At 44.8% G+C, this 16,577-nt stretch overlaps 1 protein-coding gene and 1 non-coding gene across 2 annotated transcripts in view; one reads left to right on the top strand and one right to left on the bottom strand.

Moving 5' to 3' along the window:
• Positions 1-9,956, top strand: part of Fam135b (family with sequence similarity 135 member B) — a 299,526-nt gene extending 289,570 nt beyond the window's left edge. Inside the window, exons 18-20 of the mRNA XM_015486690.2 lie at positions 445-555; positions 2,293-2,406; positions 6,087-9,956. Of these exons, the coding sequence (XP_015342176.1) occupies positions 445-555; positions 2,293-2,406; positions 6,087-6,292 (431 nt within the window). The 3' untranslated portion in view covers positions 6,293-9,956. The remainder of the gene's footprint in view (positions 1-444; positions 556-2,292; positions 2,407-6,086) is intronic.
• Positions 156-262, bottom strand: LOC125616585. The gene has a single exon (XR_007347325.1). It is a non-coding gene; the product is annotated as a U6 spliceosomal RNA (small nuclear RNA).
• Positions 9,957-16,577: the final 6,621 nt, after the last annotated feature.

The following is a 16,577-nucleotide window of genomic DNA, read 5'->3' as shown; positions in this document are numbered from 1 at the left end:
TGTTATCCTGATTGGCTTACCCCTAAATGTAATCTGCTTCCTTTCTCTTGTAGCTTTTAAAATTCTCTCCTTATTCTGTATGTTGGGCATCTTCATTATAATGTGTCTAGGTGTGGATCTCTTATGATTTTGCACATTTGGCGTCCTGCAGGCTTAAAAACATGGAACGCTTCACGAATTTGAGTGTCATCCTTGCGCAGGGGCCATGCTAATCTTCTCTGTATTGTTCCAATTTTAGTATGTGTGCTGCCGAAGCGAGCACTGCAGGATGATTTTATGGCTGCCAATTTATAAGAAGACAAATTTGCCTCTGTAACTTCCCAACTCTTGGCTAATACGCCTATTGCTTTCTTCTCTTAAGTTAACTGGGTTTTTTTTGTTTGTTTGGTTTTTTTTTGCTTTGTTTGGTTTTACATTTTGTTTTCTTTTGTTTTTGTCTTCTAGGCTTGTGGCTCATGCAGAAATTAAAGAAATCCGGGTCACTTCTGCAGCTGACCTTCAGGGATAATGCTGATTTACGCAAATGCTTCCTGTACCAACTAAGCCAAAAAACAGGTGGGTGTTTCCCTCAGCAGCTGCGGATCCTCCTCCTGAGATACACATTAGCTTTGATGCTGTGTCATTGCATGAGAGCCTCTGTTCTGAGGCTAAACCATGCACAGCCCCAGGCAGAGGTCTGGTAGGACCCTACAGAAAGTTGAGAATGCACTGGGGCTGGCCCAAATTGGGTATGGTGAGGAGATCCAGGGAGCTAAGCCTCTTTACCCTGGAAGCCATAGTTACCAGGAGCTCAGCTTCCCTTGCCCCTCCCCTTCCCATGTGGCACATGAGAGAGGAGAGCCACAGAGTGTGCAGGGTCACTGCAACACACAGAAGTGCCAGCTTCTGTTTCCCATCAGCCCTTGAGTATTGTAAGTGCACAGGTCCAGGGTCTGTGTGCCAGCCACACTCAGGTACAGATCAACCTACAAAAAGAGCAGACAGGACACCGCACATGTGTGGTGACTGAGTCCTGGGAGAGGACTGTCACACAGGCCTCACATTACAACTCCACCCACTGTGTCACAGGAAGCAGAAAGGCATTGAAACTCTGCCAGCACAGGGGAATGACCACAGAGGATAGGGCTGATGGTGGCTGAGTGGCTGTGTAAAGAGTAGAGCCACTGATGGTCAGCCTGCCCCATGCTAGCCTGCTAGCTGACCTTGCCCAGGGTCAGCTCCAGGTACCCTGTCCTCCACCCTCTGTGTACCCCTGTGGGGACTGCTGCGCCTCCAGGAATGTGAATCCAGAAGGCCCAGGCTGATGTGTAGCCGGGGCAAGTTTCTTTCCTCCTTCCTTCCTCAGTGTTTCAAGCTGAATGTTGTTATCCCTGTGGGGGAGACAGGACTGGCCAGAGGAGAAGTGGGACTGTGTGTGGTCACCATGAGGTTTCAGCTTGTCCCAACCATGGAGAGCTGAGGTGACCCCACAGAGCTGTCCTGAAGTTAGGTGAGGGGTCAGCCAAATCCTCCCTGCCTCCAATCTTCCAGCCGTTGATGGTGGCCATGCCCAGTGTGTGCTCCTGGGGTGTGATTCAGCGACCCACTCGTGGAGGGATACTGAGAGCCATCAACATCCTCCTGCACAGCAGCAGCTGGGGTGAGAAGGGCCCTGTGCTGACCAGGACCTGGGCTGTGCACACACTCCCTGGACCCCGGGATAGGCTCTGGGAACTGCAGGATGTGCTGTGGTGACCTAGGTCTCCACGTGAGGACAGATCAACAGAGCAGGCTGGGGAGAGGGCTTAGTTGGCCGATTATTTCCCTAAAGCAAGTGACATAATGAGCTGAAATCACAGGGCTGCTGTGGATGGAGAGGAGGAGAAGCAGAAAACTCAGACGTTCTCACAAAATCCTTAGTACTCCTGCCCTACAGAGGCTCGCTCTTTCTTTCTTTCTTTCTTTCTTTCTTTCTTTCTTTCTTTCTTTCTTTCTTTCTTTCCTTCTTTCTTGTCACATACATGCTTCTTTTTTCTTACTGTTGCTTGATATATATCTCCTAAGTTTCTGTGGCTAAGACACCTTCCCTCCAAGGGCAAAAGCCCCAGTGCATTCTCAACTTCCTGTAGGGTTCTACGAGGCCTCTGCCCTGGGCTGTGCATGGTTCAGCCTCAGAAAAAAGGCTCTCATGCAATGACCCCAGGGCCTTGTATCTCCTCATCTGTCCCCTCTGGAGAAGTCTGTACAATATGTGCAAACGGAGGGTAAGTGGAAGCTACCTGGGTCAGGCACTCACCCAGCTCCTTGTTACAGGGCTGCAGTATTTTAAAAACGTTGTGCTGGTTGCTTCCCCCCAAGACCGCTATGTGCCATTTCATTCAGCCAGGATTGAGATGTGCAAAACCGCCCTCAAAGACAGACACACAGGTAAGCATCCTTGAATTCCTTTAAGGATTTTCTGATTTAAAAAGCAAAAATAAATTCATAAAGTTGACTATTCTTATCAGGGACAGCAGGGCTCTGGCTTATCCTGGAACAGAATACTGGTACAGAGTAGACTTGGGTGCGGGGCAGAATCAGGGAGGACCCATGGAGGTGGCCCTTGGGCTGGATGTTAAAGGAAAGGCCTTGCAGGCCACCAGGAGAGGGGATGGGCTGGCTTTCTGGTTTCCTTCGATATGGTTTATTCTATGTCAGACATTTGGATTGTTTTTATTTTCAAGTAAGTGATATTTTTGTCTTATTGTATGACATTTAAAAAAATTGTCTGCCAAAGGTCCCAAGATTTGGCACTAAATGTAAATCAGTCAGTGAACATTTCTACTGGGACCTAGGATAACCAACAGGAATTTTGATGACAAATATTTGAAATGCAATTTGACGTGCAAAATAACATTGTTTTTTTCATGTGTGATATATGCACCTGAATGTAACTTGAGGCACATCACCAAATGATGCTGTCTTTTTGAAAAATGTTCATTTATAGAACATTTGGAGAAATGGAATCTATTTCAACAAATCAGGATCATATCTAATGGTACCTGTGCCATGACTCACATTTCATGTATTTCTGAAAGTCTCATTTTGTATGTTTGTCATATTAAAAGTCAAAATTTTGCATCATGACTCAGTTTAACGTGATGTCCTCTTCATTTTTCTGTATTAACAATACCACACATATAAGCACATTTTCATAATTGGCTTTATCTATGAATATATTATAATTAACAATTTCCTCATCTTTGGACATATAGGTTGGTCATATAGGTTCCAGAAGAATTAAAAAATTTATTAGAAAGTGCAGTGTGGCAAAAGCCTCTGTGTGTGTTTGTTACACATCTAAATACGGCATTAGGGTGGACTCCCAGTCCTGGTGTCATTGAGGAAAAGACATTAACGAGCTAAATCTCTTTAAGATGTCTGCCAAGTTGTCTTCAAAGTTGTACATTCAGTGTATGTTACTATCTATCTCACTCTCCTACCTCTGCGATTAAGTATTAAAGGTATTTGATAATAATTTTTCAATCTAAACTTTCAGGTATTGCTACTTTTCTCGCACATACTTTTTTCCTCTCTTATTTTTTCTAATTGCCCATGGGACACCTTTGTACTCACTGCCTGTGTCCTATTCCCAGTGCAGACTTGATCAAACACAGTCATGGGCAGAAATCTCTGGACTTGTTCTCATGAGGGCACTTGCTAAGTTTTCCTGCCTACTTTCAGAGCTCCCTACCATAGAGAAGCAGCTCTGGGGACACCTGAAACCTGGTAAAGCCATGAGGAGGGCTCCCCAAGTCCTCACACTGTGCCAAACCTGACCCGGTTCCCAGTTTGTAAATACAGTTTGTTGGAACAGCCACACCGTTCATTTATGAGCTGTGCATGGCTGCCTTCTTGCTACAGAGTTAAGCTGAGTGGTCATGACGTGGTGTGCCTGGGAGGCCTTAGGTGCACTGGGAATGTCCACCCTGGCTTGAGTAGCAAGCTGCACCCTTGGTCACCATATGCTGCACACCCCTGTCCATGGTTCAGCTCATGCAGGCTTCACAATGGCCTTTGCTGAGGGTATCCTCGCTCCAGATTTACAGATGAGAAGGCCGAGGTCTCCGGAGGGTGAGAGCAGGGAGTTCTGTAGCTGGCACAAAGGTACCACGACTAAGACGAACCTTGACGTCTCTACGCTCCACTTGGAAGTAGTTCATTGAGGTTGACAGAATTCCATATCCTCAAAGGATGCTAATAGACGTCTTAAACACTCTACCTAAGTTCACATTTTCTGTTATGCTTTTAAGTAAGCATCAAATAAATGAAGCTTAATTGGCAAATTAAAAATTAGCACACGATTTTACGTAGAATTTAATTCATGTTCAGTTGTTGATGTCGTTGCTTTTTTTGAAGTACAACTATTTCTATTTTTCAAAAGTTCTGAAATAAAATGCTTCCCAGCTTTGGCAGTATCTTTGTGTCACCACTCAACTCATTGGCTAAACTGCCGTATAGACGATTCACACCTCTCCCAGAAGTCAGTCCAGTGCTTCCCTGGAGAAAGAGTCATGAATGGCCTGCTGTGTATGTTTCAAAAGTTCCCAAGGAATTCCTCAGGTGTTACTATCTGAGCAGAAAATTATCTGGTTGATAACCACTACATTTTGAGTGACTTTTTTTCTGTTTTTTAAATCGACCTCAGGCCTTCACTGCTTGTACAGTTTAATCAAATTACGATATTGATGTAATGATAATGCACTTTCATTTTCATCTATCAAAACCTGCATGGATTCTTTTTGTTACTCCCTGGTATTCATAGACATCATTTTAAAGGGCACAGAATTATTTAGCTGGCCAGTGAAGTGTGGTTTTCTTAAACATTCCTTCATGATAAGTTTTGATTGACTTCCACTTTCTCTCTGAAAGGAACACTTTACTCACTAAAGTATATGACATGGTACTTTGACAGCCTTTCATTAACTACCGTAATGCCTACTGTTCTAAAACAGTAATGGCATCTTGCAAAGGATTATACCGTTTATTTTAACCCCTAATATTTTTCAGGTCAAGATAAGATGAGGACAGAGATTTCACAACGAAATCCCTAGTTATTTTTAATTTACATTTCAACATCTCCTACTTTGAAGTTCCTCCAAAAATCCAAAGAAGGTGATGGGAGGAGGAAATAAACAATGTTTTTTTATGTGTGAAGGGTCCACTGCCCTTCCCAGACTGAGAAAGCAGAACTCCAAATGGTGTCCCTTGCTGAAAATAGTCTGAACTTTCACATGGGGGAGAGATGGAGGACAGGGTCAGGGGAGTTTCTGGAGTGGGGCTGGTGGCTGTTAGACTCAGTGTAAGATGGTCCCTCTCAGTGCACACCCTGAGGTGCCACACTAGACCTGGAGGCCATGTCTAAGCCTCTGGGCATTGCCTCTCTTGTGTGTCAAAATTAAGGCATCTTAGCACTCGGGATTACCCCAAAGGGTGCATTGCATCATATAAAAGTGGTCATGAACAGCATCGCAGTCAGGAGAACAGGGCTAGGTGTGTGTTGTGGACAGGTGTGCAAATGTGCTCAATGGTCATCATCACTGGATAGCACTGTGGGTCGCACCGACTGATGCAAAGCTGCACTGAGTGATGTTTTAGACACAAACACAGATGATTCTGACTTCCAATTATCAAGATAAGACAAGCCCCAACCACCAACCATCCGGAGCCCCTGCATCGCCCTCTTCTCCCAGGCCCTCAGCATCAGGATAGACGGCGCAATGCCAGATGGCTTGTATGAGGTGTGACCTGCTTCCAGCCTCTGTTGGGATGTGTCTCCAGGAATGGAGTTTGAGTCTCTGAGGGTCCTCCTTGGTGTAGCTCCTTTCCTGTCCCTGTAGAGAGGACAGCCATCCACTGAAAACCCCTCCCACTTCTGCTGATTTTGGTTCACGGGCCCACAGAGCACTGCCTGGAGCTCTCTTCTCATCCTTTGCTATTATTTCATATTTATTTCACAAACTTTTAGAGCAGCAATAAGATCCTGACCCAGGCGCACACAGTCAGTGCCCTGTAGATTCCACTGCCAACTTCTCCACCGGCTTCATCTGTTTCTTTCCTTCTTCCAGGGCCAGTTTATGCGGAAATGATCAACAACCTTTTGGGCCCTCTGATTGAAGCCAAGGACTGCACTTTAATCAGGCACAACGTGTTCCACGCCCTGCCCAACACTGCCAACACCCTGATCGGCCGAGCCGCTCACATCGCGGTGCTAGATTCGGAACTTTTCCTAGAGAAGTTTTTCTTGGTGGCAGGACTCAACTATTTCAAGTAGTGGCTGTGAGGGAGCAGGCCTGGGGTAGCCCTCCAGAAGTGTTAAGGTGAACTGAGTGCTTTTGCTGGGGCACATGCCCCCTCTGCCATGCCAGGATGGAGTAGCAGGAGAGGTGTGGGGATGGGGCTGGGTAGAACTGAACCCTAGTGGTGCTTCTGTTTAGAGATCTGGGAACACAGAGTGTAAAAGACAACAATCTTTGCTTGAATTTGTCTAGCCACATGGAGTCTCTTTTAAGATGCTTTCTAGGAAAAATAGGGGAAAATAAAGAAAAAACGCTTGGAGTAGGAGAGAGCCCCCCTTCTTCACCCTCACGGCTCGCAGACAGGTTGCTCCAGTTGAACTGTCTAACATGTTACTAGCTCATAGCTTTATCATTTTGATTAAATTAAGTGCACACAAGCATTTCAGAACTCAGGTTAACCTCTGTGCAGAAGTGCAACATATTTGTGTAAATAGAACCCTTACTAGATTCCAATGTGCCACTTATTTAAACAAAATGTGATACCTGCACTCTTGTTCTTTCTTCATGTTCTCCAAACAAGGGGCAAAGAATGTGTGGCACAACCCCATTATGTTCTGTGACAGCAGTAGGTGGAGTGACAATGTAAGAAGGAGCAGAGGTGATGCTCTTAGTAAATACAAGTTTGTTACAAACAAAAATAACCATAGGAAAGTTACTCCACCTACTTCCTCGAACTCTCTATGCATAGCCTGATCCAAAATTTATTTTTGTGATTGCTTCAATCTCTGGGGGGAGGGAAAACTGAGCGAGATTCTAGCTGCAGGAGGGGGCACTTGAGCTAGATGCATGCCTGCGAAGCTCCCGCTGAAACACTTCCAAAGAAATGCTGAGTCAGCACTGGATACAGTTGCAAAAAAAAATAAGACCATTAACATGGCCGGCTGTTTCTCCTCTCCCTGAAGGAGAAAGACGTCCAAATGGAGGAGTGCTGGATAAAAACCTCAGGGGAGCTCTCGGAAGGGTGCTGGATAACTTTCAGTTGAAATGACTTCTTGCCTTAGGAAAATAAAGGGCTAGGAAGGTCAACACTGATAAATGACAGGGGCCAAAGTAAGGTCAGGCTGGAGAACAAAAGCCAGACTGAAGACTCCACTTAAACTGTCATTGGTAAGTGACTTACAGGGAACTTTTGAAAATAACCAGGAGGGTTAATATGGTCCCAAAGACTGAGTGCACCCTATGGGCTAAGGCAAGGTCCATGAATCATTCAGTCATGTAGAAGGAACGAATGAGCCAGGAGAGTAGAGACAGGAGACATGGAGACCACCTCAGGAGACGAAAGCTCGTAGTTCTGCACAATGCAGAGACTCCTCTGGTCCAAGCACCTGGGCTGTGGCTCCAGGTCAGAGATGCTAAGTGGACCTGGTTTCGTGTAGGCATTGTAGATCCTCCCAAGTTAAACCAAATGCAGACCCTGGGAAAAGAGTTCAGAAAGGCAACTTGCAGGAGAGAGGCATTCTGCATTTCTTAAAAACAGAAGTGGTGGGCCAGACAGGGTCAAATGTTTTGCAAAGACAGAATTCCACACAGCAAACTTAGGATCTTTATGAATTTTCATTATATCCTGTGAAACTTGTGTTTGTTAACCCCCTGGGGATTTTCCTGAGTTCCCGTGCTGGTGCTGGCATAGACTCTGGCTGCTCACGAGCAACCATGCTTTTGTTCTAAAACCCAGGAGACAAGCATTTCCTGGTCATGCAGCCCATGACAGGGTGTCTCCTGACCCAGACAAGTGCTCATGCTCAGCACAGATTGGAGGTTTGTAGCACCTTCTCTCTGGCCATATGAGGAGTCTGGCTCCTTGGAGGAGTGCATTTCATGTCCTGTTTCCGTCATTCCCTGGTCACTCGAAAGACTGTGTAGCCAGCAGTTATTGGAGCCAGGATGAATCTGATGACCATTGTCTTTTCCAATAGCCAGATGCCATTTTTAACTTCCACATGCTGTCTGGACACCGTGAGAACTAATGGCAATAAGCGTCCAGCTGCATGGGGCACCTCTTTTTTATAGAGGTGTCCTGCTGTCTTTGTAAACCCCCTCTGGCCTCTGTGCATCTTATACTTGTGTAGAAAGTACATCTCTATATTGTAAATAAGAATGTCGAGTGTTGTGTGTTGTGCCTCATTTGAAAAGGCTTTTTTATGTCTCTTTCTATTGAAGTATAGATACCTAATATATATGCATAATATATATATATATATATATATATGTATAATGTAAAGCAGGGACATTCTATTATTGATTATAAAAATTATAAACAAAACGCCTGCCAACATAATGGTCTAGTATGTCTTCATTCTCAGCATAATATTTTTGGTTGTTTGTATGATTTGTTAAGTTTCCCCAAACTAGTTAGAAATAAAATTCACTGATAATGAGATTATTCAGAATTTCTTGTTCATGAGCCAAATAAACACAGAGAAGCAGGTATGAGCCTGAGGTCATGTTGGAGCAGAATGCAAACCTTGGTGGCAGGTTGGAAGCAGGTAGGGTGCTTTGAACCTGTGGGGAGGTGGAAAGAGAAAAGCCTCTTGTTAGTGTATGCCTAGAATTCACAAGATTGAGGAATTTCAGCCTGTTCCAGATGGGAGCACAGAGGTAAAACACAGAGCCCTGCTCTCAGGTAACGTCGTCCAGGATGGGATATATCCCAAGCTTCTGTTGGAGACTTGGACAGATGCCGCGGGTCGAGAAATCCAGTCTTCCTTGCTGCGGAAGGCCCAGCAGGCAGCCTGAAAGGCTAGACTATGGGCCCTACACTGCCAGCTACCATTACACATTCTGCCATTAGCACATCCATTCATTCCCAGATCTGCACTGAGGGCCTGCTCTAGCTAGGGATGTGTTGGTTGGTGCACTAGCTCATGGTCTAGCAGGAGCACAGCCAATCAAATGGGAATTATGTGGGGGTCATTATGAGTGGCCATGGGAGAAGGTCTTGCTTGCACCAGAAATGCAGGCTACTGGTGGCAGGAAAGGCCTCGTGGGAGATTTGACATGGAAGCAAGACATGGAGGCTGCACAGGAGGGGGCCCAGTTAGGATGGATTGTAGGGAATCTCTTGGAAAGAGGGGAGAGAATAAGCAAAGGACTTCAAGTGAGAGAAGGAGACAGAGACAGAGACAAAGAGCAAGCCATCTGAACAGCGGACACAGAACACCTCTGATGGAAGAAGTGCAAGATGTCAGACCCCTGCAAGATTTTCTTAGGTCAGGAGGAAGTCTCCACTGCTGACATGGGTGGGAACTTTTCCACTTGGGACTGAGATTACTAGGAGTGGGTGATTCCTGCCTATCATTGGGCCAATCCTCTGGGCTGGCTCTGGGGACCTGACTCCTCCTGTCCTATGAGAAGCCCAGGCTGCATCAATTCTGAACTTCCCTTTGAAGAGCATCATTGAGCTGTCTGCTGGAGGAACACTGCAGCAAATGGAATCAGATAAATAGGCCAAGAAGACGGGCACATGGTTTGGATAAAGTGATTTATATTTTTCTTTTAATAATTGGAAGCAATCAAGTAAAATTCCTATATTGATATTTGAAGGGACCACATTAAATACTCTTGGATCCAACAATTTATGCAAAAAAAAATAAGAAAGCTTCTTTAATCCTTAGTTTATATGTGAGCAATCTGCAGCCTCATAAGACTCGGGTAATATAGTCAGATCCACTGTCCTTCATCAGGGCAAAAATATTTCCTGATGGCCTGCCATGAGCCAGATGTTGGTCATAAAACAAAGAAAACGATCGTCCATCCTGTCCTGATGGAGTGTGTATGTGAGGGGTTGGAGGTCGTAACATGGGATCCCAGGAGCAGTGGCAGCAGCAAAAGCCAGATCCAGAAGGAGCCCTCTGAGGAGCCCAGGGGGAATCTTCCACATAGCACCTGAATGGCAAGGAATCAACTAGAAATAATAGCAGGCAACTCAGGATTTTCCTTAGAGAAGAAAACCATCTGAAAGTACCAGGACCCAAGGGAAGTGTGTAGCCAGCGCTCACTGTTGGAGGCTGGTGGCATCTCTCTCTAAACAGGAAGCTGTTAGGTTAAAGTTTGCATTTGTACATTGGCCTTTCCTGCCACCAGTAGCCACTTTGAATTTTAGTCACACTGTTTGGTTCATTTTTAGTGTTGATTTCTGAGAATTTTCCACAATCAGGGATGCTGGGTACATTTGTTCAGATGGTGTAAAAAAGGAGAGACCAGGACAAAGAAGACACAGAAGTAGGGTGATGCTTTCTCCTGTTGTCTTTGCAAGGCATCCATCCCTGTATCCTTAGGAAGGATGACGTTGTTCTCCAAATGGCAGTTCAACAGCATTTGCTAATATCTAGATCAATCTTTTTGTTGTTGCTGCTGTTCACTCAGTTACTCTTTCCTTGTTTTATTGAGCATCTATTTTGTGCTGGGTACTGGGCTAGGCTATGGAGATATTAACATAAAACATAATCTACTAAAAGGATCTGGGAGGATGGTAAACATTTTGTGTTTTATTTTTAACCATTAATGTTTCATGTGAAATCACAGGATCTCAGAAACAGAAAAGGGGAAATTAATTGTTGAATTCTGATTCTACCTGGTGTTTAGCAGCCTGGACTTTAAGCTTTTCTTCCATCTCACCAATCAGGTCTCATCTGTGTACAAAGTATGAGTCATTGCAGTGACATTAAGGACACTAGGGCATGTACGTGCTTCTTCACAGATATAAAGAACTTAAAGAAGAGTTTTCAAAACCTTTCAGATGTCTTCCCACGTTGCTTCCCTTCCTCATTTCTCTCTCTATCTTTTTTTTCAGTCCTGGGGATTGATCCCAAGGGTGCTTAACCATTAAGCCACATCCCCAGTCCTTTTTTATTTTGAGGCAGTGTCTCACTAAGTTACTGAGGTTGGCTTTGAGCTTGCAATCCTCCTGCCTCAGCCTCCCAAGCCATTGAGATTATGGGTGTGCACCTCCACACCTGGCCCTCATTCTTTAAGAAGAAAAACAAAACAAAACAAACTTTTTTCTATATTCTATCTACTTTCTTTACTTTTTTTCCCCCTTAAACATTTTCCCCAGCACTAGGGCACTAGGCACAATATTAGTGGTGTAACCAAAGAAAACTGTGGGCAATCCAGAGAAGAAAAGCCAAGCCCCGCCCCCAGGGCCTCTTCCATGGTGAACAGGAACAATAGACTGCTGTGGAACAGTTCCAGGTGCCAAAATTTATAAACCAACTGTAGTTTTGGGGAAAACAGTCCCAGCAATTTCAGTCACATAATTAAATGCCCTGGATGCAGAGACCTAGCCTCTAGACAGATGTAAATGTATGCGTGTTGCTGGATAGTGCTTTGCCCATCACCAAACTGGTTATTACCCTATATTTTGTCTTTCTTTCATGACCCATTATGTGGTTTTAAGCCAAGGTACTCAAACCCCAAATTTCAGGACTGATCACACTCAGAGACATTGAAAGAAAAACTAAATGTGGACTCATGTTTATCTCATGGTCAAGGAATGGAATTAATACGCAAAGGTCAATTTCTGTTTGCTGGGTTTTGCATACATGATTGAACTAATCCTTAAATCCCATACACACCACACAAATGCACCAGAGAGGAGCAAAGTGGCTTGCCTATGGTCACACCGCTCAGCGTGGAAGAGAAAAGCTCGAACCCTGAGCCTCTGCTGCATTTCCTCTAATGCAGAGAAGTCACTTAATCATACAAGTCATGCATCTTGTTTAAATTGAAGCCAGAGTTCAAGGCTATGAAGCTTTAAGAAATTCTATTACAACCTAGTACTATATGAGGAACCAACTTGAAAATAAAGGAACACCAGGAAAAGTTCCTCAGTGACAAAGTGGCTTTATGAAGCATGGTCCACAGAGTAACCAGGCAACCGGCTGCCCTGCTGAATCTACGTGTTTCTCTGTCTCTCCTTCTCCTCCCAAAGTCTCTTTCCACAGCCCAGGATGCTTTTCTTCCCCTAGCTTCCACCTACAGTTTCCATCTCTTTCTACTGTTTCTACATTGGGATGACTGATCGTATTCTCCAGGAACCAAGTTCTTTAAAACAGGTTTGAAGTTGCACTAAATTGTTCTCGGTTTGTGGATTCCTGCTTCAGGATGTACCTGAGTCCATGTCATGCCATTAGAGCCCAGTTTTCTCAGGGTCCCACAAGCCCTCTCCTCTCTCATTCCTTATCCCATCCTCCCCTGTATCCTTGTAGGTTTCCCACTGGGCATATCTGTCTCTAATTCATCCCTGGAAACCTGGTGCTCTGAGCCTCTGCAGGAAGCCCCTTCCCTGGGTAGCACATTGTCAGTCTGCACCCTGACGGTACAGAATAGGTGTTCAACAGATACTTGCTGGAAAGAGTCAGTTTCTTGAAGCTCCTGTTTTCTTTTGTTGGCCCCTCATCTTATCCACAGCAAGTGATTCTGAAGCAAATGCAGTTTGACATTGGCTCATATTTGTTCTCTAAGCCTCTAAATTTGCAAGAAGAGAGTGGTTTTAGGAGGTGAGACTTCACCGTGGAGTTTTGCTCTGGAAAAGGCCTGTTCCCTCATCCAATGAAAATGCCCATAAAGTGTGGACAGAAGGGGGTGTGGCCAAGACAGGATGGGGGAGCTCCGGAACAGCATGTGCTGTAGAGTTGGTATTTGAAAAACCAGGAGGGCTAGCTTAGGAATAGTTTCTACCAAGAGAGTGGCTAAGGCAAGTTGCTCCATAAGAAAGTATGGCATTTTCTACGTGGCTTCGAAGTGAATTCTGCACAATGGCTTGAGGGAAGTTACCTTGACTGGAGTTTCAGGCTCAACATCTTGGGACCACAGGAGCCTTGGAACTGGTGTTGTATGATTGGAAGATCTGTGTGATAAAACTGCCTTCCTGCTCAGGTGTATTGTAAGGCATTGTTAGGTGGAGAGCTGAGGAAAGGCCACAGCTTGACCTATAGCTAGGAAGAGTATTATGTCTGATTTAAGGTGTTTGAAGCTGAAATCTATAAATGTCACTCCATTCTTTCATATTGCATCAAACTGCAAAGACATCCTGAAAATGTTCTTTAGCCCAGGGACAAACATACCACATATGGCAAAATACCTTGTCCATCCTTCAGGTCCTGAGGGAGTTTAATAAGAACCAAGGTTCTTCGTCTAGTGGATGCCTTTGTCTTAATGAAAGGGTGTTTTTGCTTCATTCATGATTTTCCCATAACCCATCCTTGAACACATCTCTTTTGTAAACAGTATTTGTTCACTCTCTGCTTGACTCTGTGCTAAGTATTGGTGACCACAGAAGTCCATCAGATGTGACCCTGGCAGTTAGTCTAGTGGTAGGAAAGAATGTCCCAGACAGGATGAGGCAAGAGAGCAGGTGGGAGCATTGACAGTAATATCATTCTGTGACTTTAAAGCAAAGCAGCCCCCCACACCCTGTTACTGGGCTTTTGATGTCCCACGTGGGTTGCCACACAGAAAACTAGCCCAGGTGAGTGGCTCATGTCGACCATGCCACTCTGGTAGGATTTTGATGCTTCTTGCAGCTGTCATCCCAGGATTAGTGTCAAGGTCTTAGATCTGTAAAGGTGGAGGTGAAAGATACATGGCCCAACTTAGCCTGCCAAGAAGCCCCTCCCCCGGGCAGCACATTGCCTGTCTGTCATACAGAGTCTATGAATGGCCTGTGAATAAGCTTGCCTTTCTTTTCAAATTAATACAAAAAAATTGATGACCAAATAAATAAAAGTGTCTGATGGTGTCCACCAGCATTGCCAGGCTTAGATTTGGCCAAGGAAACCACTGTGTAACTTATGTTTATTGATGGCATAGGGCAGGGCTCTGGAATTTTTTTATTTTTTATTATTTTTTTTTTGTATTTAAAATGTGACCTCCTACATTACAGATAGTAAAGAGAGGCAGAGTCTTTTTTTTCATGGTCCTTTCCTCAGAAACAAAACATGAATGTATAGCTTGATGCCACTGTGAATCCTAATGCACATTTATTCTGGTGACAATATCTGTGTACAATAATTGCAGTTTCCTGCACACTCTTGCAAATTGTCTGTGAAACAACCATCCTAATAATAACAAAGTCATTAGTGCTGATATAGGTCTACTATTTTTCTACAGTTGCTTCTTGGTTGGCTTTTGTGTAAACTGTGATGTGTATAAATGATAAATAACAATAATAATAAAAAAAAGATCCTTTAACTTTCTTTTTCTGGAACTTTGTGTGTATGTAAATGCACAGTAGCCACTCTTTGGAATGCAGTCAGGGGTGAAGGAGTTATTTGTGCCTTTGGTCAGAAGGCACATGGAGCAGGGGTATTATTTCTTGAGGGTACATTATCGGAAGGGCCTGAGGTATCTGAGGTGGCTGCCAGGATAATAGAAAACTACTAGCTGGACCCCAGGAGACCTGGTCAGGGAATAGCATATGCCCTTCAGAAACTGAAGACTCAGACCTTCTCCTCCACAGCCAATACACTGGATTACTCAGACTCTACCCTACAGAGCTGCTCACTCCAAGTGCATCTAGAAGCAGGTGCCCTGGTCCCTGGGAAGTGTGTCTTGATGGCTAGAGCATCAAGTGGTGGGAATGGGAGCCCAGCCAATGTTCCCTGCTCTTCTGAAAGACCACACATAATGATGTCATTCCACTGTCCATTTCCAGGGGAAGCCATCTATGACAGAGCCCCACAGGGAAAGGAGGTGCCAGGCAGAACTGAAGTCCATTTGACATGCTGTCCACACATGTCTACCTTCACCTCAGCCCCACCGACTCAGCTCAGCTGACCAGAGAGCGCAACTGAGCTAAAGACAGAGCTTCCATGTGGTAACGACCTGACTTGGACAGTCAGACAGAGGGAGTGTAAGGTTTAACCATGAGGTGTGCCCCAAAGCTCCCGTGTTAATGCAAAAGTATTTAGAGGGAAGTGATTAGAGTGTGGGCGCTGTAGTGTAGTCAGGCCGTCCCAGTTGAATGAACTGACTGAATGGTAACTGGGCAGATGGGCCGTGGCTGGAGGAGGTGTGTCACTGGGCATGTGAGCCTAAATGGTGCATCTTCCCAGTGGCTCCCCCCCACCCCACTTCCTGGCTGCCAGTGATAGACAGAACAGTGCTTCCTGCCACACATTCCCCCATGATGCTCTGCCTCATCTTGGGACCCAGAGGAATTGGGTCAGAATTCCATGTACTGAAAACTCTGAAATCATGAGCTCAAAATAAACTTTTCCTCCTCTAAGTTGTTTTTCTTGGATATTTTGGTCACAGTTATAAAAAGCAGACTAGCACTGAGATAGAGCAGGGATGGGGAGACTGTTCAAGCTACGCAGGATATACCCAGAATATAAGCTGCAGAATGCAGTGAGCATCAGGCCTGTGTAGCTAAGAGGAGCAAAATGAGACCAGCCTGGGCCCTGCCAAGGGGGACGTAAGTAGGCAGATGTTCTGTTAGCCTGTCACCAGCTCCTGCAGCTGCCCCAGGTTCCCAACACCCATCTCTGTGAGAGGATGAGAGACCTAGCTCTCTCTTTCTCAAGTGACAATAGGATTCTGCATTTGAGTTATATGCCCAGTTCTTGAAAATGGAGAGTTCGAAATTATGTGAGCTACAGTAAGAGCTGTAAGACTAAATATCAAATTAAACTTATTTTCTTACCAATTCTATGTTCCATAGTTTAAAATACTTTCACTTATTACAGTCAAGTCAATGAAATAAGGAAGATCTTCAAATATTATTTCCCCAATTTAAACAGAAGGAAGCTGAGATTCTGTGAGGCTTAAGGAATTAACTCTATGTTTTCAAGGTAATCAAGACCTTAGCTCTAATTTTACCCAAATATTTTGCCAGTCACTGGAACCTGAAATTGATGTATAAACTAGAAAGTGCTGGGGCAAAGCCACGTGGAGTCTATGATTACAAATGGTGCTCAGGTCCCTTTTTCGACTGAGTTCTTTTCAAGCTCTGTGAGAGGGGTCGTCTGGTGGGTGAGGTTCAGAGTTGAAGCGTCTGATGAAGATTCTGTCACTAATAAATAGAAGCCCCAGCATTCCATCTCTAATCTCCCCCTCTAGGTCAGGCTGTCCTGTCCATCAATATGCTAGTGGCAACACGCTGGAGGAACTGTGACAGTGGCTGACATCTCTATGAATAGCATCCTCAGTCAGTCTGGCAGGGGAAGCCGCAGGGAGCCTGGGCACGGCATGAATCGAAGACAGGTGTGGAGAACAAGCTAATCCAATTTCACAATTTGCCTCAGGCCTTCTATTTCA

The sequence above is a fragment of the Marmota marmota genome, unplaced genomic scaffold (genome assembly GCF_001458135.2).
Source record: "Marmota marmota marmota unplaced genomic scaffold, marMar, whole genome shotgun sequence".
Taxonomy (NCBI): domain Eukaryota; kingdom Metazoa; phylum Chordata; class Mammalia; order Rodentia; family Sciuridae; genus Marmota; species Marmota marmota.
Note: the sequence above shows the minus strand (reverse complement) of the source record. Positions and strands in the feature narration are given on the sequence as shown.